This window comes from Prionailurus viverrinus, chromosome D4 (assembly GCF_022837055.1).
Source record: "Prionailurus viverrinus isolate Anna chromosome D4, UM_Priviv_1.0, whole genome shotgun sequence".
Classification (NCBI taxonomy): domain Eukaryota; kingdom Metazoa; phylum Chordata; class Mammalia; order Carnivora; family Felidae; genus Prionailurus; species Prionailurus viverrinus.
The window spans coordinates 27,988,105-28,013,359 of record NC_062573.1 but is presented as its reverse complement, the minus strand read 5'-3'; the positions used below and the strand labels follow the sequence as shown (position 1 = coordinate 28,013,359).

Genomic DNA, 25,255 nt, shown 5'->3' with positions numbered 1-25,255 from the left:
CTCTTCAGAACTCTGTTCAAGTAGTAGCCAATCATTTCTGTGAGAGTCTATCATGAATTCAGGGGTGAGGACAAGTCCCCCTGGAGGAAGGAGGGAATGTAGATGGAAGAGTGAACTCTGGGAGTTCATGTAGGATCTCTGAAACCTTGCCTGGTGGAGCCCTCTTCCTCCTTCCCACAGCTTCCTGGTCACTGCCCAGCTAGCAGCCACACCAGCCACACACTCTGACCCCTGAAACTTGACCCCAGCAAGGAGTCAGAGCAATGGCTCCAATGACCTCCTGTGAGGACAGCTTGGGGGTCAGATCCTAAGCATGTGAGATGCCAAACATGTGTTCTTGCAGTCAGAGAGATGTGGGTTTTACCCCCAGCTCTGTGTTGTCCCAGCTCTGTGACCCCGGGGGAGTCATGGTGTCTCTTGGCTTTAAACTGCTCCTGTATATAGGGATCTCAAGAGGAATAATAAAGGTACCTACCTTGTGGAGTTGATATGAGAATTACAGCCTACAGTCCAGTTGTAGTTCAATGCCTGGCTTACATGGAGAGTGTTCAATAATAAATGGTAATATTTAAAAATGTTCTATATCAAAGGCCCTCAAACTCCTACCCATGGGTCCCTGCTTGTCTGCAAATAAGTTTCACTGGAGCACAGCTGATCTCCTTTGCTTATATATTGTATCTGGCCACTTCTGCTCTACAATAGCAGAAACAAGTAGTTGCAACACAAATGTTATGGCTGGCAAAGCCGGCAATATCTACTATCTAGCTCTTTATAGAAAAAGTTTGTCAAGCCTTGCTTTAGAAGATATATGATATTTCCATCTCTTTTGGGGCTGACAGCAACTGGTAAGGTCAGTGGTGTCATTGTCCCCCTGTGATAGAGAAGGACTCAGAGAGGTGAAGTATCCCACCCACAGTCACACAGCTGATGAAGTGTCACACCTGCACTTGACCTGGGTACTTTGGTTAATAGTACCCACCATTGCTCCCAGGGCTCTCAGGTTTAGAATTGCAAAGGTAGGGGCACCTGGGTGGCTCAGTCGGTTGAGCGTCCGACTTCGGCTCAGGTCATGATCTCACAGTCTGTGGGTTTGAGCCCCACGTCAGGTTCTGTGCTGACAGCTCAGAGCCTGGAGCCTGCTTTGGATTCTGTGTCTCCCTTTCTCTCTGCCCCTCCCCTGCTCACGCTCTGTCTCTCTCTGTCTCAAAAATAAATAAAAATAGGGGCGCCTGGGTGGCGCAGTCGGTTGGGCGTCCGACTTCAGCCAGGTCATGATCTCGCGGTCCGGGAGTTCGAGCCCCGCGTCAGGCTCTGGGCTGATGGCTCAGAGCCTGGAGCCTGTTTCCGATTCTGTGTCTCCCTCTCTCTCTGCCCCTCACCCGTTTATGCTCTGTCTCTCTCTGTCCCAAAATAAATAAATAAATAAACGTTGAAAAAAAAATTAAAAAAAAAAAAGGAAAAAAAGGAAAAATAAATAAAAACATTAAAAAAAAAAAGAATTGCAAAGATATACTTACAATGCCGAGGGTAAGTGTCCCAAGACCCTAGATGATAGCAATGGCTGCCATTTATCAGGCACCTCCTACGGATGGACATGGTGCTGGGCCCTGGTAACCAACAGGATGGATCACCCCTTGGGTGTTTCCAGTCCAGAGCAGAAGTCAGACCACGCAGGATGTGACAGCAGAGCAGACAGGTGACCAGCGTATTTCTGGGGTCACAGCTTGGTTAAGGGTCATATATGATCTTGCCAAGGAAGCGATCATCCGGTCAAGAACTGCAAGGCAAGTTAGAGTCAGCCAAGCCCAGGGCTGGGGAGAGCTTTCCAGGAAGGAAGAATAGCACACATGAGGAGGCTCAGGGGCAAGACAGAGCTGGGGCTTTAGGGGAAAGGAGAACATGGCAGGTGAGGCGGGAACATGCCAAGGGGCCAGACTGTGCTGGCCACGTGACCTTGTGGGGGAGGCTGGGCTTCGTCCTGAGGGAGTGGGAACCCAGGGCAGAGTTCTGAGCTGGAGATGATGAGGTCAGAGCGGGAAGAGGTCAGTGCGGTACAGGAGTGTGGAAGCACAGATCAGGGCGAGGATGTGCCGGCCTAGGAAGCTGCCCTGGGGATGGAGGAACCAGCTTCAGAGCCTCTCCTCACAGTTCCACCGCATGTCTGCCCTCCCTGGGGTCCTAAATCTACCCCCAGCTTCCCTCTGCCCTGTCCTCTTCCTCAGCCCTTGTCAAAGACCAACCACCGCAGCATCTTTGTGCTGTCTTTCAGTTTCTAGAACTGCCAGGAACGTTAAACATCAGCTGCTTATCTTCGATACCAAGAGTTGTGCTGAGTTGATTGTAAAGTGGGAAGCAGTAGAAGCGTAGGAGAGAAAATCAATCAGTCAGCATCTGAGTGTTCTGCTAGTCCGTTCACTTAAGGAATTAACCACAGACACGATCTGTAAACTCTGATTAGTTTGCACCCTTGTTTTATGATTTGGTACAGCCATCTGAAAAGGCTTTTATTAGCCTTGAAACGGAGTCAAGAATGAGGGTTAGAATGGATTCAGAACAGATAAAGACAACTCATTTGAGGTCCTTATCTTGGGCTGTCTGGGACTCTGTAAGGAAGGAGATTCCAGCCTCTGGGCCAATGATCTCACCTCAGTTATCTTCGCTAAAGGGAGACACTGCCTCGCTTGCAAAGGGGAAACTCTAATCTCCCCTCTTCCTTCTGGAAGAGCAGCTGACATGTTTTGTTTCTGCCCATGGAGATGCCTACCACATGGGCTGCGTGATGCAGATCCGCCTGCAGTACGAGAAGACCTGGCAGGAGTGCCTGGCCCGCGTGCAGGAATGCAAGGTGGGTGCCCTTCCTGGCCCGCCCCTGCCCCTCTCCAGCCTGGATCCCCTGCTTTGCCTCCTCGCGTGCCCCAGGCCCTCAATGGCCTCTGGGCATCCCCCTTCCCGGACACCCCACCCCCAGTTATTCCCACCCATCGCTCAAGGTATAGCCCGGCATGACCTCCTGCAGGAAGACTTCCCTGACCCCACGGATGAAGTTGTACACTCTCTGATCATGTCAGACTTCAACCTTGACCATCTGTACAACTTACAGCACTTGACATTATTTATTCAGTGGAGGTCGTATGGGGGGGAGGTTATTTCCAGGGCTTCACTTTTTATAAGTAGCGCCACCACTGCTGTCACACCCAGCCCTTCGGTCCACCCCGCCTGCCTCTGTTACCGAGTGAGACGGTGAGTTCACTCACAAACCGCTTCGATTACAATGCCTGGTTTTCTGGGGTGCAGGGACATGTTTTGTCGATATGCCCCCTCCCTGCATCCTGGCTCCAACAAGTTCCTGCTACTTCACCCCTCATGAGTCTGTAGAGCTTTTGTTCTGCCACCAAGACTCGGAGGTGAGCAGAATTCACAGGGGGCAGAGTGCTTTACAGTGCCGTGTGGGGCCGGTGCTGCATCCCTGTGGGCTGACACTCGCGTTGAATCCTACAAGCTCCTGCAGGGTGGGTGTCCCCGGCCCTATCTGGCGATGAGAAGACCAAGTCTGCAAAGGGCCCAAGGGCTGCCCATTTGCTCTGTGGCCTTTGGGGCAGCCACATGCCTCTCAGTCAGCTTTATCAGGGCGCCAAACCTCAGAAGTAAAGCCTGGAGGGAGAGAAGGGAGGGAAACCATTGCCCTAGGAGAACCTTCCCGGGACCATGACCCTGACAGCCTCCTCCCATCCCCCTGCTGCCTGGGACCTCCCAGGAGCCCAGTGGCCCTTAGTCCTGGGTGCTGACCCTTGTGCCCATCCTCCCTTCCTTTGTCGGGCACAGCAGGGGATAAGCTGAAGTCAGCACACACCCCAGGAGCGTATTAGACTTGACAGAGGAAGGGCACTTGGTTACTCCTATTCAGCAGCATCGGAAGTATACAACTATGGACAAGTTTTCATTTTGGGGGAGATTGGTTTATAGTAGATTTTGTGCAAAAAACAAGGCTTTATTAATATGAAGAGCCTGCTTGCCAGTTGACACAATTCAGTTTTAGGAAATAGGAGCCGGGTCTGACGTGCAGCAACACTGAGGCCTGATTATACCTGTAGAGTCTATGGTAGGTCGGTTCTGAGTTCAGATCCCGGCCCCACCCCTTGCCAGAGGTGTGGCCTCCAGCAAGTTCCTTCACTTCTCTGAGCCTCGGTTTCCTCATCTGTGAAACGGGGCTAATTGGAACACCTTCAGGGGACTCAGTGAGACAACAGGGACAGCACACAGCACCTGGCCTTGGTGGGCGGACCGTAAAGATGGACCATCTCCCCCACTGTGAGGGTCTCCCCTGAGGCTGGGTGAGAGGCAGCCCTCGGGGAGCAGGGCCAGGCACCGAGGTCAAGCCCCCACTCGTCCTAAGCCAGGCTTGGCCTTGCTCCCCTCCAGAAGCAGCTGCTGGACTGGAAAGCCTTCACTGAGGAGGAGGCAGAGAGCCTGGTGAGCCCATACTTCTTCCAGATGGTGGGAGTGCTCCAGAGCAAGGTGGAAGAGGAGCTGGAGCTCTTGGACGTGCGTAGCTGGGGACCCACACGGCTGGGGAGCAGGGAGGGGGCATCACCCGGAGTGCCAGGCTGTGAGAAGACCAGGAGTCCGGGGGCCTTCAACTTTCCTGTCACTAGTGAGTCCATCCCCCTTTGCACAGCCAGCCCCTTTGGCGCTCCAGGCTCATCCTCGACACCCCAGCTGCCCTCTGACACGCGTGCTGCACAGGACTCAGGTAACGAGTGCTCCTTGGAGCCCCTGCTGAGTCTGGGCGCTGCCAGGAGCAGTAATAAGCCCCCACCCCCAAGAGGCTTAGAGTCTGGAGCTGGGTGAGCAAACGTTTTCTGCAAGGGCCACATAGTAAATATTTCAGTTCTCTATGAGCCAGTCAGGTCTCTGTAACAAATTCTTGCTCTGCTGCTGTCACCCAAAAGCAGCCAGGGGCCGAACGGGTGTGGCTGTGTTTCAGTAAAGTTTTATTTATTTGTGGACATTGAAATTTGAATTTCATGTAATTTTCACATTAGTAGATATATTCTTTTGAATTTTTTTTTTTTTTTGCAGCAAAAAAATGTAAAATCTATGCATAGCTCTCAGGGCCAAACAAAAATAGACCGAAGGCCAAATTCAGTTCACAGGCTAAGTTTGCTGACCCCTGGCCCCAATGAATGCCTAAAATACATTTATAAAATGGGGAGAGGTGAGGATTTAACAGCAAAGTGTGGTGGTTGGCTCAGATGCTGAGAGTCAAGGAACTCCAAAGAAGGAAAGATTCCCAGGCTAAGATGGGTGTGGCCCACCCAAGGGCCCAAGCTGGTGTCTAGGATGGCTTCTTCTTTCTTCTAGGTCTGAAATTTCTCCTTGTTCCCATGAGGGACTTCAGTGGGCATGGGACAGGTCTAAAGATGGGACTTCGGGGTCAGCCAAACTGAAGGGTTGGCTTTGGGCAGACCAGAAGCTGTCCCAGAGGAGGGAGGGCCATGAGCCAATGTGGGATCCAGGAAGATGACCCTGAAGGATGGTGCCCAGGCAGTGACAGCCAGCCCTTGGCGACGTGGGACCTCCACTGGCTTGTGAGGGAGCCCCATGAGGGAGGGCCTTCTCCCCACCCTGGGCCCCTTCTCTGGGTTCTGCCCCTGCAGAAATCCTTTGAGGACCTGGCCAAGCAGACAGAATGTCAGAGCTCGGATCTCCTCAACTACTTCCAAGAGGCCGTGAGGCTGTGGGAGGCACATCAGAGCACGCTGTCCGAGCAGGAGTTGGAGCTGGAGCAGAGGATGGAACAGCAGCGGCAGAAGCACATCCTGGAGGAACAGGTGTGGCTCCTGGCGCCCAGGGGAGGCCCTGCAGGGAATGAGGAAAAGGCCACACCCAGGTTGTCAACGCCCAGATGACTCTGTTTGGTGGCCTGTAACCTTAGCCAGCATTCAGAGGCAAAGCCAGAAAAAGAAAATGAAAAAAAAAAAAAAAATCCCACCATGTTTACTTTACATCATAAATAAAAATTAACCCCAAACTTATCTTAGACTCAAATGTAAAAGCCTCAAGCTAAAAAACCTGCACAGATGGAGAACCCAAGGCTCACCTTGGTCATGGGCCTGGATGGTCATAGAAGAAATCTATACCTGAGTCAGGTCTGGGCTAGTGATGGGTCCTTGGATCCAAGTGTGTTTGTAAGAGAGTGTGCATAAGAGACAGACAGACCAGGGGTGTGGGGCATTTACTTACAGCAGTCACCCTGTGCCCCCAGGAGATGATCTGGGCCCCCACCCCACCTGCCTTCACAAGGTCTAGGGAATGGAGGGGCACACCCAGCATCTGATTTCAAATACAATTGGTGACAAGGAGAGCAAGGAGCAGGCACCATGGGAAGGTGTAGTGGGGGCCTGCCGGGGCCCAGTGGGTGTAAGGGACAGGTGGTCCCTGAGGAGTCCCATCTGAGCTGGTTTCCAGAGATGTAGACAGAGAAGAATATAGGCAGAGAGAAGAGCCTGGAATATTGAAGGTAAATGTGGTGGCACATTTGGTGCCCCTTTTTATAGGAAAAAGTCCTGCATTTGCCCTGGGGTGCCTGCATCTGCAGTGGCAGGGTCTCTGTATGCCACTCACATGCCCTCTCTGAGCTTTGGTAACTCGCATCTACTTCTTCCTATTTTGGGGATGACTTCCAGGCCCAGGAAGCCCACCTTGATAAGCTCTTGGACCAACTGAGGCAGCAAAGCCTTGAGGAAACACTGAAGCTTCACCTGGAAAAAGCCAAAGATTTTTTGAAGAATATGAAACACAGGTAGGCAGGCCAGACCCCAAAAGACAGAAGGGGATGGCCTGAAATTCATAATCAAGGTCAGAGGCTGCCTGCTTTGGAGTCCAGGGTGTGCTTAGCAAGCTCAAGATGAAAATGTTGCCTCTAGCTTTGGAGAATCTCCTACTGGTCCTTAGCAGGTCTGCTTTCAGCCAACACAGAAGCTTCCAGGGAGAACTTTGATCCGAAATGTTTATGGAGGGCTATTTCAAGGCCATGTGGTTTAATTTTGTTTCAAAAATTTTTAAGGTTTATTTATTTTTGAGAGAGAGACAAAGACAGAGTGTGAGCAGGGAAGGGACAGAGAGAGAGAGGGAGACACAGAATCTGAAGCAGTCTCCAGGCTCTGAGCTGTCAGCACAGAGCCCGATGCTAGTCTGGAATTCACAAACTGAGATAATGACCTGAACCAAAGTCAGACGCTTAACCGACTGAGCCACCCAGGCACCCCAGGGCCATGTAGTTTAAAAGTCAAGGGATGGGGGGTGCCTGGGTGGCTCAGTCAGTTAAGCATCTGACTTCAGTTCAGGTCATGATCTCGCAGTCTGTGAGTTTGAGCCCCGCATCAGGCTCTGTGCTGACAGTTCAGAGCCTGGAGCCTGTTTCAGATTCTGTGTCTCCCTCTCTCTCTGACCCTCCCCCATTCATGCTCTGTCTCTCTGTCTCAAAATAAACGTTAAAAAAAAATTTTTTTTTTAAAGTCGGGATGGGCCCGGGGCGCCTGGGTGGCACAGTCGGTTAAGCGTCCGACATCAGCCAGGTCACGATCTCGCGGTCCGTGAGTTCGAGCCCTGCGTCGGGCTCTGGGCTGATGGCTCAGAGCCTGGAGCCTGTTTCCGATTCTGTGTCTCCCTCTCTCTCTGCCCCTCCCCCGTTCATGCTCTGTCTCTCTCTGTCCCAAAAAATAAATAAACGTTGAAAAGTCGGGATAGGCCCTCCTACTACCTTTTCAAATTTTAAAACACATGTGTTCTTTGTAAAAGAAAAAAAAAGTTAACTGCTACAAACATGTAGAAAATTTCCCCTCATTTCTGCCCACATCTTCCTTTTGCGGACATGTACATTATTTTATGTGGATATATACACATACAGAGTGTTTTAAAATAAAGTCTAGATCATCCAATGCAAATAGATCTATAACTGCAGATATCTTTCTATTTTCTAATATCCATGTAGAATTCTTTAATATGGATGCTTCATAATGGTTTAACCATCTCCCAGTTGATTAGCTTTTTAAGATTGGTTCCAATTTCTCAATATTAAAAACAGTTCTCTGTGAATTACCTTAAGTCTTCATGCCTTTGTACATCTGATTCTGTAAGGACCATTCACAGATATGAAATTGCGCTGTCAAATGATTGCAGTACTTAGTTCTTGCCTCCCTCCCTCCCAGGTATGAGTGTTTCCACAAGACCCTGACAAAGGAAGTGATGGAGTACCCAGTGCTCACACTGAGAGAACTCAACTCCTACAGCTCCACCCTTAGCCAACATTTCTATGTTCGTGAGATCTTTGAACAGGTATGGACAGGGCTGCAAAAACCCAGCCCCTCACCAAAGAGCAAAGGGGAGAGGATATCTTCTAGCTCTGACCTGCCTTAACTTTGAACACCTTCCTTAACTCCTGCCCAGTGAGAATCTGTCAGGAAATCAAGGAGGAAGAAGCTAGAGGCATTTCTAAAAGAGACCATCTCTTGCTTAGATTAAAAGAGGTTGGGGGCGCCTGGGTGGCGCAGTCGGTTAAGCGTCCGACTTCAGCCAGGTCACGATCTCGCGGTCCAGGAGTTCGAGCCCCGCATCGGGCTCTGGGCTGATGGCTCAGAGCCTGGAGCCTGTTTCTGATTCTGTGTCTCCCTCTCTCTCTGCCCCTCGCCCGTTCATGCTCTGTCTCTCTCTGTCCCAAAAATAAATAAACGTTGAAAAAAAAAATTAAAAAAAAAAAAAGAGGTTGAAGGGCTCTGAATTCAGGCATTCTCTGTCTGGATGTGTTTGTATATCTATTGCAGTCAAATACAGCAGTTACAGAGCATCCAGAGTGGGTATTTCCTGAAGGGCAGGTACACCTCACTAATTTTGATTCAGCTTCAGTTGCCTTTAGCACAGTGTCTTGCACATGATTCAGACACAATGAATGCTCCCTGGGTAAATGTATGAATACCTGGAATGTCCTGGTCCAACACTCCTAGAGTTTGTCTTTTTCCCACACACCCAGCCGGAGTCTTGTATGGCCAGACCTGAAAATACTTGTGGTTAACACTGAAACTAGATGAGGCTTTCTCGTATATATAGGGTCCCAGATCCTCAGAGAATCCTTCCTCTCTGGATGGAGCTCTGTTCCACTTGTTAGTAAATGCTTCATATGGTACCTAGGTTAAGGTGGAGCTCAAGTTATACAAGGGTGGGCTTACCATCTGCGCTTTGAGATCAGTCTGGTTGCCTGGGTTAAAGTTTAGGTGCCATTAGGATCTCCGTGTCACAAGGGAGGACACTGAGTCCCGTGGGGCTTAAGGAACTTGGCCAGGGTAACTCAGCTTGAAAGGAGCTGGGATTCAAATCCAGACTGCAAACTCTACAGCCCACACTGTGTCATGTTATCGACATTATCCACAACACAGTACATTCGTGACTTCGTTCAGAATTTATAGGGTTAATGAAGGGGTTCCCAGGTCATGTAAATTATGTTCATTCTATATGTTCACATCCAGCACTGGGAGCAGCAGATTCCTTTCCGCCTGTTTGCATCTCTCAATTTATACTTTCTTGCTCTTTGCCCCAGATCACTACCAAAATGTCAGAATGAGAGTTTATTTATTAACACCTATTGTGTGATAAAAAGATTTGCTAGCCTGCTTGGGGTTAAAGAAAACTGATTCCCTGGTTTGGGAATACTCGGATTATCCCAGTGAAATAAGTAATCAAGGCCTGTATCAGATGAAGGGGAGGGATGGGTCCTTTTACTTAAAAGAGATGCCCTTAGAAGTGGCATTCTGGGAAAGGCAGTGCTGCTCACTCAGTGTCCTGTGTTTTTTCTTTGTAGACCTTGGATGGGGAAGTCATTTTCAAATTCAGGGAACCAGGTAACACTATTATAATTCAAGTCTGATCCTCTCTGACTTCACTCTGTACATTTGTTGGCCAGGTAGGCCCAATCCAGGTGACCTTGGTAACATTTTTTTCCTTGTGCTTTGGGGTTGGTCATCAACAGAAGCACAGGAAAAGCTCTTCCAGGAGAGTATGAGAAAATGGAGGAGTAAACAGAGAGCTAAAGTGGAAATGAGCAGAAGTGAGGACAGTGAAAGCGCAGGAACAAGTTCATCCAGGCTAGCGGAAGAGATGGAAGGAGAAGATCAAGACATCGAGTCTTCCTTAAATGAAGAGATGGCAGCGAGCCAGCAGGAACAATCTGCACTGAGTGACGAGATAGATGAGTCCAGTGAGGAGTCTATTCAGGGGTTAGAAGAAATACAAGTTAAAAGAGACAGCTCCTTAAAACCATCCCAGAACCAGGAAAATGTGATGGTTCAAGAAGAGGAGACAGAGGAGGAAGAGGAGAAAAAGAAGGAGAAGGAGAAGAGGAGGAAGAAAAAGAAGAAGGAAGAGGAAGAGGAGGAGGAGGAAGAGGAGGAACATGAAGTGGAAGAAAAGCAGGAGGAGGAGGAGGAGGAGGAAAAGGAAGAACATGAGAATTTATCTATGGATGAGGTAGGCCAACAATGGATTCATTCCTGTGTATGGAGAAAGTGTGCTAGGCTCTCTCTCCATATCCCTAGTACAAGCTGGAGTCCCCAGTGGTGCAGTCTCTGTGGGGATTTACACATGTGTGCACATCTTTTACTTCCGCCAACAGGGATCCAATTCTTACCTGATAACAATGCTTTTAAAAATTTACCTTCTTCTCCTAACATCTTACCCTGCAACTTACTCTGAACTCACCCATGAACTGTATGACTTCCCTTGCCCATTTTTGGTCATCTCTTTCCCAGCTCCTCTTTACAGTATAGACCAACCTAGTCTCTCCATTCCTCCTCTTTTCCCATTCTCTTGTTGTGTAGCACAAAAGATCCGCATCCAAGTCAGCAGATAGAGCTCTCCTTGGAGTGCAGGGAAGTGACCCTCATATTAATAAATCTTGTCCTCAAAACACATTCCAACTCACAGAATAGTAACTTGAATGCCATAATTGCAAAATTGAAAAAGACCCTTTTCCTATATTGCTGTGGAGAATTGGCATACTTGTTTTGCAACAGGGATCCCAAATTCAAATGCCCACAGGCATTTGCCCCCAGGTCTGGAGACCCAAGTGTAAAGTAGTGACAAGTGATGAGAACTATTATTGTCTTAGTCCCTTGGAGCTTCTATAACAGAATACCATAGACTGGGCAGCTTATAAACAACAAAAATTTATTTCTCACAATTCTAGAGGCTTGGAAGTCAAGATCAGGGTTCTGGCAGATTTGGTGTGCGGTGAGGGCCCACTTCCTGGTTCATAGAGAGCCAGCCATCTTCTCACTGTGTTTCTGTGGAAAGAGCAAGGGAGCATTCCAGGGTCTCTTTTATAAGGGCGCTAATCCCATTCATGAGGCCTCTGCCCTCCTGACCTAATCACCTCCTAAAAGCTCACCTCCAAATACCAACACATTGGGGATATGAATTTTGGAGAGCATCCAATATTCAGTCTATGGAAACTAGGCAGTCATTACTCAGCTCCAGACAATAATGCCATGTGGTAATGGAGAGACTCAGAATTGCCAGATTTTCTGATTTTTAAGAGAAATCAGAAATCTAGACTATTTGTAGAATTTCCCATTTTGAAAGCACTATATGGGCAAAAAATAATTATAGGCGGGATTTCACCCACAGATCCATAACCCTGATATCAAGGATATAGTCTGGGTTGGATATCAAGGATATATCCTGGGTTGGATCCCCAGGTATGTGTGATGATGTCAAGTCTAAAGTCTTGTTTTCTACATAGGCCGAAGCCCAGGAAGAGCATCTGGGGGAAATCTCCTGTGAAGACATGGAGTCCTTCACAACCTCCAGCGGACACACTTATTTTGTCTTCCTACCCCTGGAACAAGAAGAAGAGAGTTTCAAAAGGCCCAATTCCAACCTTTCTACCATTCTCATCAATGACACTTCCAGTGCCAACCTCCTAGACCAAGTGATAATTCCATCCAGACTAGTTTTAGGAATTAAGAAGCAGTGAGTAGAAACCCTTTATTCTCATTCTCTTGTCCTGAGTTTTATTAACAAGGTGAAGTATTATAACAAAAGATTGGACTAGTTTCAGCTGGAAAAAGAAAATGTATAGGTAACTGAAGGTAGAGATGAGAAACAAACAAACAAAAATAACAAATTTCCAGTAATTATTTGTAGTTACAGATATCTTCTGTGAGAGTGACCCCCTTCACCTGACCAATGATGCCTTGCTGGCTTGGGGCTTGTACATAAGAAATAGTGCTTTCCCTGCAAGATATTTCTGGGATTCTAACCTGGCATATGTGTAACCTTAGGGTTTCCCTCCCTCCCTCCCTCCCTTTCTTTCTTTCTTTCTTTCTTTCTTTTTTTGGGGGGGGGTAATTATATAACTATAGATGCTAGGTATATCAGTATGGTATTTGGCTCTGATTATATGACACATTAATTGCAGACAATTAGAAAATTGAAAAAGTACAAGGAAAAATATAAAAGTGACCCATAATTCTACCACTGAGAATTTACCTCCCCTGACTCCCAAGTTTCTGGGAGTGAATTTGGACCAAATGTGCAAATCTACAATTGGCTTTAGGATAGCATTTCCACTGCACTCCTGACTCTACGATATCATCGCAGGACTTACCAGACAGAAATCACCTGATTAGTCTACCTCCTATGTGTATACATGGGCATGGAGTAGAAGGAGTTAAGTCAGGCTTTTGGAGTCTTCTCTTCCACCTCAGCATCATCTCACCTTGAAAACATCTCTTGACTTGAAACTCATCCTTTCTCCTTCCTCTGCCACAGTCCATTTTCTGTTCTCCCCTTAAAGAAGAAAAGCAAGGATCACCACCAAAGCTAATATGCATTGAGAGGACTTAATACTCTCAATAACTATGACAGGGGTACCATAATTAGCCTATTTTACAGATGAAGAAACTGAAGCTTAGTTAGTAGCTTGGATAAGATCTCTGGGATAGGAAGTGGTTAGATCTAGGATATGAATCTAGACCATGTGATTCCAGAGTTTTGAAAGAAACACTATGCCATCTGGCCTTGCTACTAACCAGAAAAAAAAAAAATTGGATCAAACTGATTGTATTTGCATGTTGAAGGATACAATACTGACAAGTTTGGAAATCATGAATGTACAGCTCAATGAATTATCCAAAGGGAACACACCTGGTAACCAGTACCCCCAAGAAATAGAACATTACCAACTCTCCAGGAGCCCCCTTATGTACCCATCTCAAGTCATTGCCCTCTCTTCCCCAAGGATAGCAAATATTCTAACTTATGAATTAGTTTTGCTTATTTTAGAACTTTATTTAAATGGAATCATACAGAATGCATTCTTTTATGTCAGGATTCTTTCCTTATGTTTGTAAAATTCATATGTATTTTTTAAAATTTATTTATTTAAATTCAAGTTAGTTAACGTACAGTGTAGTATTGGTTTCAGGAGTAGAACCCAGTGAATCATTATTTATATATAACAGCCGACGCTCATCCCAAAAAGTGTCCTCCTTAATGTCCATCACCCATTTAGCCCACCCCCCAACCACCTCCTCTCCAGTAACCCTCAGTTTGTTCTCTGTATTTAAGAGTCTCTTATGGTTTGCCTCCCTTTCTGTTTTTAATCTTATTTTTCCTTCCCTTCCCATATGTTCATCTGTTCTGTTTCTTAAATTCCACATATGAGTGACATCATATGTAGTTTTGAATGTGGGGTTAGCTCATTTTTATTCCTGTACAGTATTCCATTATAAAAATACATAACCCATTTTATTTATCCATTCTACTACTGATGCACATTTGGCTTGTTTTTCACTGGGGAATGGAACAATGCCACTCTGAACATTCTTGTATAAGTCTTTTGGTGAACATACGGCTACATTTCTGTTAGATATATAACTGAGAGTGGAATTGTTGAGAGATAGGACAATATGTGTGTCCCTCTTGAGGAGATACAACCAAAAGATACCACCAAAGAGTTTTCAAAAGCGATTTTGTTTTAACAGTTTACAGCAGTGTGTGAGGGTTCCAGTTGCTCCACATCCTCATCGACACTTGATATTGTCAGCAGTTTTTGTTTTAGCCATTCTGGTGTATGTGTAGTAGTGTTGAACATTTGGTTGTCTTTCTTGAAATGTCTAGTCAAATCTTCTGCCCATTTTTTTTTTCCTGGTGGGTTGTCAATCTTTTCTCTTATCAATTTATGTGAGAAAGTTACCTATCCTAGATATGAGGCTTTTGTTAGGTAAATACCTGGCAAATGTTTATCCCTCTCTTTGCTTGCCTTTTTTTACTCTTAAGGTATCTTTTGATAGAAAGAAATTCTTATTTGTAATAAGGTCCTTTTCATCAACCCTTTTCATTAGGGTTAGTGTACTTTCTTTCTTATCTAAGAAATTTTTGCTTGCCCCAAGGTCATGAAACTATCCTCCTATGGTATTTACTACAAATGTTATTGTTTTACATTTCCACATTTATATGTAAAATCCACCTGGGATTAATTTGTGAGATAGGAGTCAGATTCATTTCCTACCATATGGATAATCACTTGACCCCAGAAGACTCCCCTCTCCCCATGGCTCTGCCACACCTCCTTTCTGTTTCTCTGTGTATCTATTCTTGCATTACTGCCTCACCCTGCCTGATTACTGCAGTTTTATATCAAGTCTTAATATCTGGTAGAGTATGTTCTCCAATTTTGGTCTTCTCCTCAACTATCTTTGGCCATTTGCATTTCTACATAAACTTGAGATCAGCTCACTGGTGTCTATAAGAAGATGTCTGCTGAGATTTTTATTGTTATTGCATTGAATCTATAGATAAATCTGGGGACAACCAACACCTTAACAGCACATAGCCTTCTTAACAATACATAAATTTTGAAAAGGAAAAAGTGATAAATTGGGGAAAGTATTTGCAACTCACATTGCAGTCAAATGACCTCACGTTCCTAATATATAAGGAGCTCCCATATAAAAAGATTGAAAAGAAAAAGAGCATCTTCACAACAGAGAAATGGGCAAAATATATTAATGCATAGTATGCAGAAAAAGGAATTATACAGTCTTAAACACATGACAATATGCCCAGTTTTGGTCATAACATGACAAAATTGTCAAATTCAAAAGTTCGGCAATACACTGCAAGGCGGCGGAGAAATAGGGACAGACTGCCTTGCCAGGAAAGCAGTCAAGCCATATCTTCAAGAACCACATATGTATTTTAGCCTTTGAGTCAACAATTCCAGTTCAGGGAATTTATCCTACAGGAATGCTTCTACGCTTGACTTATATACAAGGTTATTCACTGCAGCCTTTTTTGAAGAACAAATGGTTGGAAACCATAAAGTGTCTGCCAGAAGGGGATCTGGTTAAATGAATGATGGTCCATCCAGACAAAAGAATATCATGTAGTTAGGAAATAAAATAAGAAGTGAAAGAGGGAAATGCTTTATATAACAATATGGAAGCTCTCTCTGTGGCCACTGCTACTGGCAGAGCTGACCCTCACTGGTTTCTCCCTCAGACTTCGAGCTGGTTTTTTCGAGCACCTAGAGAAGTGGTTTGACCAACGTGTTCTCAAAACCCAGGTCACTGTGGCCACCAAGATTGATGAGCTGGACTCAGAACTAGAGCTGCATCTGCACCTACACAAGCCAAGAGCTGAGTGCATTGAAAAGGACATCCACAATGTCAGAGCAGGTACAGACCCAGCCTGGGAAAGGCCACCCTGCCCCAGACAGCTGGTGTCCGTGCCACCACAGTTCCGCGTTCATTAGGTGCTCCTGTGTGAGGGTTCCATCTCCAAGGCTGGCAGAGAAGGTATCCACATTTGAGATTTTTAAAAAATTTTCTTTTAAAAACAGGACTTTTAGATGCTAAAATGAAGAGTATTGTCATGCTTTAGCAGTGTGAATCTCAGATCTGCTCACACATCTGTCAGATATATACCTGCATAGCAGATGCTTCCTGTAGCTCAGGAATCAGAGCTATCAGGCTCAACCTCTCTAGCTATGTGACTCTGAACAGGTTACCTGACCTCTCTGATCCCTCCCTTGCTTGCAGAAGGGGATATTGTTGGTGGTAATCAACTCTCCCTGGAATGGAACAGTGAGGAATCTTGAGCAAGTGGTAGACATTAATTTCAGCTTATAGTTTATAATTTAAAAAGAGGTGCCATTTCTCTCTTAGGCAGAGGTCCCCTTTAGGGGGTGGCACACTTTTAATTGGATCCTCAATGACCCTGTTTGGTTTTCACTTATGTCACAATTCAAGCTTCTTCATAGACCCTTCCAGCTCCCAGAGAGACCACACATGGTCCCACCCAAACTCTTCCTGCCTGGAGCAGTGACAGAGTTGTGGGAACAGACAGCCTGGCCTGGAGTCCCAATGCTTGTGGCCTTGGGAGACCTGCTTGGCTTTGGAACGTCATTGTCTTCATTTGGAAAATATGTGCGTTAAAACTAAATATAAATTGAGATGCTCTATTTCTTGCCCTTCCCTGGCTCCCTGACCCAATGTGTGATTGGGAGATCAAGGTCAGAGAAACAATGCCCCAGAGTCACTGCACTCATTCTTGGCATGGCTGGGAGGACAGAATTTTCACCACTGTGGGCAGTAGGGAGGTAGGGTGGACTGACCTGGAACTATCTGTCAGTTTTAAAGGCCTATGATGGAGCCTTTGAAGCCAAATCCTGGTTCTGTTTACTCCACCGTAGAAGTCTGTTGGAATTCAAGCTCCTGGAAAGAGTAGTCACTGATTTAAGGCAATAAACTCTGACTGCCCAGTGTTGTGCTGGTTGTTTTCTCCAGAGCCTCTCACCACAATCCCTGCCCTTCCCAACATGTCCACCCATCCCACCTGTTTCCAGGTGTCTTCACCAGCAGAGACCTCCCTTCACACAGCCTGGACAGCCTCTTCTCTAGTTAGACACCCAGGGGCAGTGTCAGATTGGCCTCTCTGAGATCTGCACCCATTCCCAAGCCAACCCTTGGCAAGGACAGCTGTCACTGTCTAGGAGGGGAACGTCCTGAGGTGACTTGGGATCCCAGAGGGCCTCAGCTCTCCTTCATTCTTTTCCAGCTGAGCTCTTGCTTCATCAAGAGCAGCTGGACAGCCACTGTGCTGGGGTGATCGAGACGCTGAGGAAGGAGAGGCTGATGTTCTACCGGTTCCAAGAAGAGCAAAACATAAAAAGCAAAAACTTCCGCCGCAAGATTTACGACATGGAGCATATCTTCTTGAATGCCACAAAGAGCCAGAGGTATGGCCCTGGGAGTCTCCGCTCTGGCCCCGTAGCCCTAGAATCTCAGCCAGGTGGCTGCTTTCAAAGGAGTGGTTCCTCCCTGGTGGATAAAAGAGTCCATTTGCCAGGCCCCACAGCAACCTTCTCTTTTCAGCTCTCCTCTTCACACAAGTGAGTCTAACTGTATGAACTGTCTGTCCGGGGGCAGGGGGCTGGGGGCTGGGTGAGCAGCTAGGGAGAAAAGGGCACACATGTTCAGGATGCAGGGATGCTACTAACATGCCCTGAAACGTCTGTGCTGGGAGAGACCACTTCCATCAAGGGAAATCGGGACGAACTTCCTGCAGGAGGCCTCCTGGTCTGAGATGGAGGAAGGTGAAGAGGAGACAGAATTTTTCCCCTCAGCAAGGAGCACTGGCCCAGCTCGAGGTGGGGATATGCTCACGGCAGAGCAAAGGGCTCCAAGGAAGCCATTCAGGGATTTTAGATGGAGGCCCTTGCGTGGTTAGGGAGACCTCAGGTAACAGGTGAGGAGCCCTCACAAGTGTCTGGACAGCGGTCAGGTACACAAGAGATCGCTGGTTAGGGTGCACTTAAAGGTGAAGAGGGAACTTGCAGGGTGCTCCCTCAGGAGAACAGGCGCAGGAGTGAGAGAGAAAGTTTGTGCTGCAGGGAGGAGCCAGATCGGTTGGACCTAGGGATTCCTTTAGTAATTTGATGGCAAGGGCCAGAGAGAGGAGAGGGATGTCCTCTGACCCAGCACACTGAGAGCTCCGCACTGTGCCCTGCACACACTGGCATTCTGAGCTTCCTTCGAAGCCTCTTTTTCTACCCAGAAGAACATGGCAGTGGTTCTGGTAGCCCCACAGATGGGCACCGCAGTGGAGCTCAAGCAGTGCCCCCAGGCTGCCCTGCCATGCCCACGTCATCATCCTGCCCTCCTGTGTCTCCCAGGCTGGTTACTCTCAGCAGCACACTGCACCAGGAGCTGCTCAGCTACATCGACGTCGTGCAGGTGTCCCTGCGCAGCTTCCGCCAGTACTTGGAGGAGAACCTGGGCAAGCTTCACTACGCCAACATCGAGTTCATCAAGCGCTGCAGGTGGGAGCCAGCGTCGGGGCCTCTATGGACACTGGGCTTTCTCTATTGAGAAGTGGTCTTGTTTCCCCTCCATTTTTTATTGTGACAAAATATATAGGATGTACAACTGTCCATTTTAACCATTTTCAGGTGTACAGTTCAGTGGCATTAAGTACAATCACATTGTTGTGCAACCATCACCACGATCCATCTCCAAAATTTCTCGTATTTATACACTGAAACTCTGAACGCATTCAACACTAACTCCTATTCTCCTCCCCCTGGCCCCCAACAGCCACAATTCCATTTTCTGTCTCCATGAATTTCACTTCTCTAGGTACCTCGCATAAGTGAAATCGCACAATATTTGTCCTTTTGTGTGTCTGGCCTATTTCAGTTAACATAATGTCTTCAGCACTCACCCATGTGACGTGTCAGAATTTCATTCCTTCCGAATACTGTTCCATTTTGTGTACATACCACATATTGTTTCTCCGTTCATCCCTTGAAGGACTTTTGGGTTATTTCACTGCTTCTATCTTTGAACCACCTGCATTCATTTTTCTATGATCTTAAACTTTTAATCTAAAGCCTTGTCGACCACAGGATTTGGAATGGGTGGGAAGCTTCATGTCTGATCAGTGCCTTTTCTTTCTCCCAAACTATTTTCAGATTGTTTTCTGACGGAGGCAACTTTTCTGCTGAAGAAATTGACTCACTATGTCATCGACTGGAGAAGGAAGCTTCTCGAATAGAGTTTGTTGAAAGTTTAATCATGATCAACATGGAGAAGATGGAGAATGAATACCTGGACCAGGTTGGGGAGCCCTGCCCCTGACCTCCAGCCAGGCATCTGGGGCGCCCTTGTACTTTGCCTGATGAGCCCTGCCAAGCCCCCTTTCCAAAAAATTGAGCCTGTCCCCCTCTGCTTCCAAAGTTCATAAGTTCCAAGTAAACCTCCCTCCTTTACTTTTAAAAAAAAAAAGGATTAGTTTCTAATTTTGTTTTAATGTTTATTTATTTTTGAGAGAGACAGAGACAGAGTGTGAGTGGGGGAGGGGCAGAGAGCGAGGGAGACACAGAGTCCAAAGCAGGCTCCAGGCTCTGAGCTGCCAGCACAGACGCAGGCTCGAACTCACAAACTGTGAGATCATGACCTGAGCCGAAGTTTGATGCTTAACTGACTGAGCCACCCAGGCGGCCCCCTCCTTTACTTTTTGTATTTCTCTACAGGCCAATGATGTCATCAATAAGTTTGAAAGCAAATTTCATAACCTGTCTGTGGACCTTATTTTCATAGAGAAAATCAAGCGGTTGCTGACAAATCTGCAAGTGAACATCAAGAGCGAGGTAGGACAGATTCACTTTTTACCTGGTAGATGTTTATCTCACACACACACACACACACACACACACACCTGTATGCCAGGCACTGTCCCAAGTGCTGGGGATACCACTGTGGGCTCTCCCCCATGAAACTTAAATTCCAGCCAGGACGACAGAGATTAAATCATAGTAGCCTCTAGGATTCATTGAGTTATTACGCACCATGCATCCTGATAACTGACTTATTTTGATTAGCAATGTTAGTCCTCACAAGAACTGTAGGAGGCAAGTACTGTTTTATTCCTACTTTAGAGGTAAAGAAACTGAGGCTGAGAATAACTAAGTGACTTAGATAAGAACACAGAGCTCTTAAATGGTAGAGCCAAAATGTGAACCTAGCTCAGGGGTGCCTGGGTGGCTCAGTTGGTTAAGCATCCAGCTTTGGCCCAGGTCATGATCTTGGGGTTTGTGGGTTCAAGCCCCATGTGAGGCTCTGTGCTCAGAGCCTGGAGCCTGCTTCAGATTCTGTGTCTCCCTCTCTCTCTGCTCCCCCCACCCCCGGCTTGTGCTCTGTGCCTCTCCCTCTCAAAAATAAACATTAAAAAAATTGTTTTTAAATTTCAAAATGTGAACCCAGGTCAATGATCTCAAATAAACAACCTAACTGTAAACCTCAAGGAAATAGGAAAAAAAAAAAAAAAAAAAAACAAAGTTAGCAGAATGAAGGAAATAACAAAGATCAGATCAGAAATCAATGGAATAGAGACCAGAAAAACAATAGAAAGGATCAATGAAGCTAGAGCTTGTTTTTCAAAGATAAACAAAATGGACAAACCTTTAGCTAGACTAAGAAAAAAAAGAGATAAGACTCAAATAAAGTCAGAAATGAAAGACATTGCAACTAATACCACAGAAATACCAGAATCATGAGACTATTACCAATTATATGCCAACACATTAGATAACCTGGAAGAAATGGATAAGTTTGTAGAAATATATCTACCAAGATTGAATCATGAACAAATAGGAAATCTGAATAGACCAATTGGTCAATTGCTTTTTCTGTGTCTATTGTACTGATCAAATGATTTTTATTTTTTATTCTATTAATGTGGTGTCACATTGATTGATTTGCATTTGTAGAACCATCCTCCTTGCATCCCAGAGGTAAATGCCACTTGATCGTGGTATACAATGCTTTTAATATGCTGTTGAATTTCATGTGCTAATATTTTGTTGAGGATTTTTGCATCTATATTCATAAGGGATATTGGTCTGTAGTTTCCTTGTAGTGTTCTATTTTTTTAATTTTATTTATTTATTTTTTTTTTAGAGAGAGAGAGAGGGCGCAAGTGAGCAATGGAGAGGGAGAGAGAGAGAGAGAGAGAGAGAGAGAGAGAGAGAGAAAATCCCTGGAGGGGCAGAGAGAGGGGGGAGGGGAAGGGAGAGAAAGAGATAGAGAGAGGGAGGGTGGGAGAGAGAGAAACAGGGCTCACCCCAAAATGGAACTCGTGTTCACCCAAAGCGGGGCTTATGCTCACGGAAGTAGGGCTTGTGCTACCTGAAGCAGGGCACGAGCTCACCCAATGTGGGGCTTGAGCTCATGAGCTATGAGATCATGATCTGAGCCCAAGTCAGATGCTTAACCAACTGAGCCACCCAGGCACCCTCTTTGTAGTGTTCTTACCTGACTTTGGCGGCAGGGTAGTGATGGCTTTGTAATATGAGTTTGGGAATATTCCCTCCTATTCTATTTTTTGGAAGAGCTTGAGAAGAATTGGTGTGAAGTTTTCTTTAAATGTTTGGTAGAATTCACCCATGAAACCATCAGGTCCTGAGCTTTTCTTTGTCAGGAGGGTTTTGATTACTAATCCAATCTCCTATTATTTTGCAATATATACACATGTCAAATTATACAAATTATACCTTTATAATAAGGTATACGTTGTATACCTTAAACTTATATAATGTTACATGTCAATTATATCTCAATAAAGCCAGGAAAGACTTTGAATTATTTTTAGACTTTTTTCTATGCATATAAAGATTTTATATATATATATATATATATATATATATATATATATAATATTATATATAAAAGATATATACACACACACATATACACACACACACACACACACACACACAAAATCTAGCCTCTTTCTATTTTATACAATTTTGTAAGCTATATAATCTTTAAAGATTATTTGAAAACACTATTGTTCTGGCTTCCCTCTCCTGAATGTGTTGCCATTTTTACTTAGCCAGTCCTTTTTGGAGAAATAGTTGTTGGATTTCACTTATTATGCCAGTGATATGATAAATACCCTTGCACAGGGAACTCTGATTATGTCTGTAAGGTATCTCCCAGAGCTAGAATTACTGGGTTAGAGCATGAATGTTTTAAGGCTTCATATGTTTCCAGGTGGCTTTTACAGACAACTCATCACCAGCTGGTCATGAGTGTGTTCTTCTTCATACCCTCAACCACTACTGTGGGTTGTCGATTTTATTTTTAAACCTTATCTGTTTGACAGTAAAAAAAAAAAAAAACACAACAAAACAAAAACTTAAAAAAATTTTTTTGATGTTTATTTAATTTTGAGAGAGACAGAGACAGAATGCCAGTGGGTTGGGGCAGAGAGAGAGGGAGGCACAGAATCTGAATCAGTCTCCAGGCTCTGAGCTGTCAGCACAGAGCCTGACGTGGGGCTCGAACTCACAAGCTGTGAGATCATGACCTGAGCTGAAGTTGGATGCTCAACCAACTGAGCTACCCAGGCACCCCTAAAACAAAAACTTTTACATTTGCATTGATCTAGTTTCTGATAACATTGTGCATCTCCCCCACCAATTTCATTTTTCCAATATTTAATTCATCTCTTATATAATGTTTTGCTGAATATGTTGCTGATCAAAACAAGTATTCTAGAACAGGAACCCTCTTGCACTGTTGGTGGGAACGCAAACTGGTGCAGCTGCTCTGGAAAACAGTGTGGAGGTTCCTCAAAAAATTAAAAATAGACCTACCCTATGACCCAGCAATAGCACTGCTAGGAATTTACCCAAGGGATACAGGAGTGCTGATGCCTAGGGGCACTTGTACCCCAATGTTTATAGAAGCACTTCCTACAATAGCCAAATTATGGAAAGAGCCTAAATGTCCATCAACTGATGAATGGATAAAGAAATTGTGGTTTATATACACAATGGAATACTACTTGGCAATGAGAAAGAATGAAATACGGCCTTTTGTAGCAACGTGGATGGAACTGGAGAGTGTTATGCTAAGTGAAATAAACCATACAGAGAAAGACAGATACCATATGTTTTCACTCTTATGTGGATCCTGAGAAACTTAACAGAAGACCATGGGGTAGGGGAAGAAAAAAAAAAAGAGGTTAGAGAGGGAGGGAGCCAAAACATAAGAGACTCTTAAAAACTGAGAATAAACTGAGAGTTGATGGGGGGTGGGAGGGAGGGGAAGGTGGGTGATGGGTATTGAGGAGGGCACCTTTTGGGATGAGCACTGGGTGTTGTATGGAAACCAATTTGACAATAAATTTCATATTAAAAAAATAATAAATAAAAAAATAAGTATTCTAGAAACAAACCTTGGAAGTTCTGGTTTTTCTAGGTTGCAAAATCCAATCTGCAAACAGATGGATTGAATTCGTCTCTGGAACAGCTTCAAAGGAAAATAGAAATGTGTCGAAACTCAAAGGGAGATAAAAAAGTAAGTATTCAGTATTCGCTAAGCTATGAATAGTGAAGATGCCATTATACAAGAATCAAACTGAAAGTAAATTTACATCTGTCATCAAGATTTCTACAGCTCCAGAGGGGCCTCTGAGCCTTCCTACTTAACCCCTGTTGGACCCAATGGAATTAAGGAAGAGAAGAGAAAACAGCCACCTTCTCTCGCCCCCAGCCCCTCCCTGGCAAGCATGTAGAGTCCAGTGAACGTGGGGCTTCAGTCTGACCTCACTCCCCTGCTGATGTCACCAGGCTTCCTTCCCTGTAATTGGAACTCAGCCCTAGAGGAAAAACAGAAGCAGGCAGGACTCTGCCTTCTGAACAACCACTTTTTGTTTGATTTTTCATTTGCTCATTTTGATCATTGCACATGAACTGGTTACTACTGTTTTCTACGGTTACTACTGGTTAAAATGTCCAAATTAGAGCAGTGTGGATCAGCACATCAGGTCTCTGGATGTTTACGTTGTTTACATGCTTGTTTTTCTGCCACCAGCACACATCTCTGTCCCCTGTTCCACGTCTGTCCCGGCCTCCCCGGGCAATCTTTTCCCAACAGCTCAACCAGGCACTCGAGAACCAGATGTCTCAACTGGAGGTTTCTTGAATGGGATGTTCCTTCCTCACCAAGCTTTGTCTTTTCTCTTCCATTTCAGTGACTGAGTTCAGGTTTCATGTTTGTTAGCACTGAGAGGACATTTAGTCTCTATGCTTTTTCTTGCATAGTAACACATGCTTCTTGAGAAAAGTTCAAACATCCACAAAGCACTAAGTGAATACACATCCGTCATATTATTCTCATTTTTTTGCAGAGCCCCTGTGACCTCTGTGTTTTTCTGCAGTTATTTCTGCATGACCCCTGGGGAACAGGGGGAAACCAGCTTAATCTGCCATGACTTCTTTATCAGTCCCTTTAGGGACAGCTCTGCCTCTCCAGAGCAGAAACATTTGCTCTCCTGCATTTCCTCACCTCTCCAACCCCCTCACTGCCCTCTTCTTGTGGTGTCAGAGTGTTGGACAGGGGAAGGCTTTCACAGCCTTCTGGCCAGGTCAGGGGAACTTGAACTTGGGTGGGCAGACAATCCTGTGTTGATGGAGGAGACTGGTTGGACACCCCTGCAAAACAGTGATCAGGAGATGGGAACGATGCATCAGTTGCATGGTGAAGGCAGTGGGGACCATGGACAGGTGTGGCCAGGGTCACATGCTCAGTGCCACATACACGGAGGGGCTTCAGGTTGCTGTGTGCAGAAAGGCAGGGAGGGAGGGAGGAGTGAGGCAGCGTGTCATAACTGAAGCACAGAGAATTGTGGCCTGGACAAGGTACCACCAGGGACACCTTCCAATTCCAGAGTTGAGTAGCGGGGGAATGGTTAGGACTCAGAATGCACTAGAAATGAAGGAAGCAGAAGAGGCCAAGGCACCTCCTGGCCTGGGTCATGTACATAGGTCAGTGAACAATGCAGGGGACCAAGTGTGAGGACTGACAAGTGATGTGTGGGTGCACGTAAAGGTGAATGTCCTTACACGTTCTTTCCTGCACACCTGGGGGCAGGGTCTGTGGGATTGCTGCTTGAGGGGGTGTGTATCTGAGCTTGTTGTGGAAATGGTTAGATCACTTTCCAGAAAGGCTGTGGTCATTTCACTCACACACAACATGGCCATTTGGGGCCGAACATTTCCTTCTAAGAGCGTCAAAGCTAGAAGAGATTCCAAGGAACATTCTGTGTCCCACCACACAGATGGGGAGACCAAGTTGAGCTAACTCAAATCATTTGCCCAGAATGAACCCATAAAACCAGGACTAGAACTCCT

At 45.7% G+C, this 25,255-nt stretch overlaps 1 protein-coding gene across 3 annotated transcripts in view; it reads left to right on the top strand.

Moving 5' to 3' along the window:
- The window catches only part of CCDC180 (coiled-coil domain containing 180), a 61,681-nt gene that overhangs the window by 15,947 nt on the left and 20,479 nt on the right, over positions 1-25,255 (top strand). For 2 of the 3 annotated variants that reach the window (XM_047831422.1, XM_047831424.1), the window contains exons 12-25: positions 2,757-2,845; positions 4,420-4,542; positions 5,658-5,831; positions 6,687-6,802; positions 8,211-8,337; positions 9,854-9,893; positions 10,022-10,518; positions 11,792-12,021; positions 15,556-15,731; positions 17,113-17,293; positions 18,230-18,376; positions 19,028-19,172; positions 19,589-19,705; positions 23,322-23,420. In XM_047831422.1, coding sequence (XP_047687378.1) covers positions 2,757-2,845; positions 4,420-4,542; positions 5,658-5,831; positions 6,687-6,802; positions 8,211-8,337; positions 9,854-9,893; positions 10,022-10,518; positions 11,792-12,021; positions 15,556-15,731; positions 17,113-17,293; positions 18,230-18,376; positions 19,028-19,172; positions 19,589-19,705; positions 23,322-23,420 — 2,261 coding nt within the window. The remainder of the gene's footprint in view (positions 1-2,756; positions 2,846-4,419; positions 4,543-5,657; positions 5,832-6,686; positions 6,803-8,210; positions 8,338-9,853; positions 9,894-10,021; positions 10,519-11,791; positions 12,022-15,555; positions 15,732-17,112; positions 17,294-18,229; positions 18,377-19,027; positions 19,173-19,588; positions 19,706-23,321; positions 23,421-25,255) is intronic. The other variant, XR_007146547.1, reaches the window with a different exon arrangement.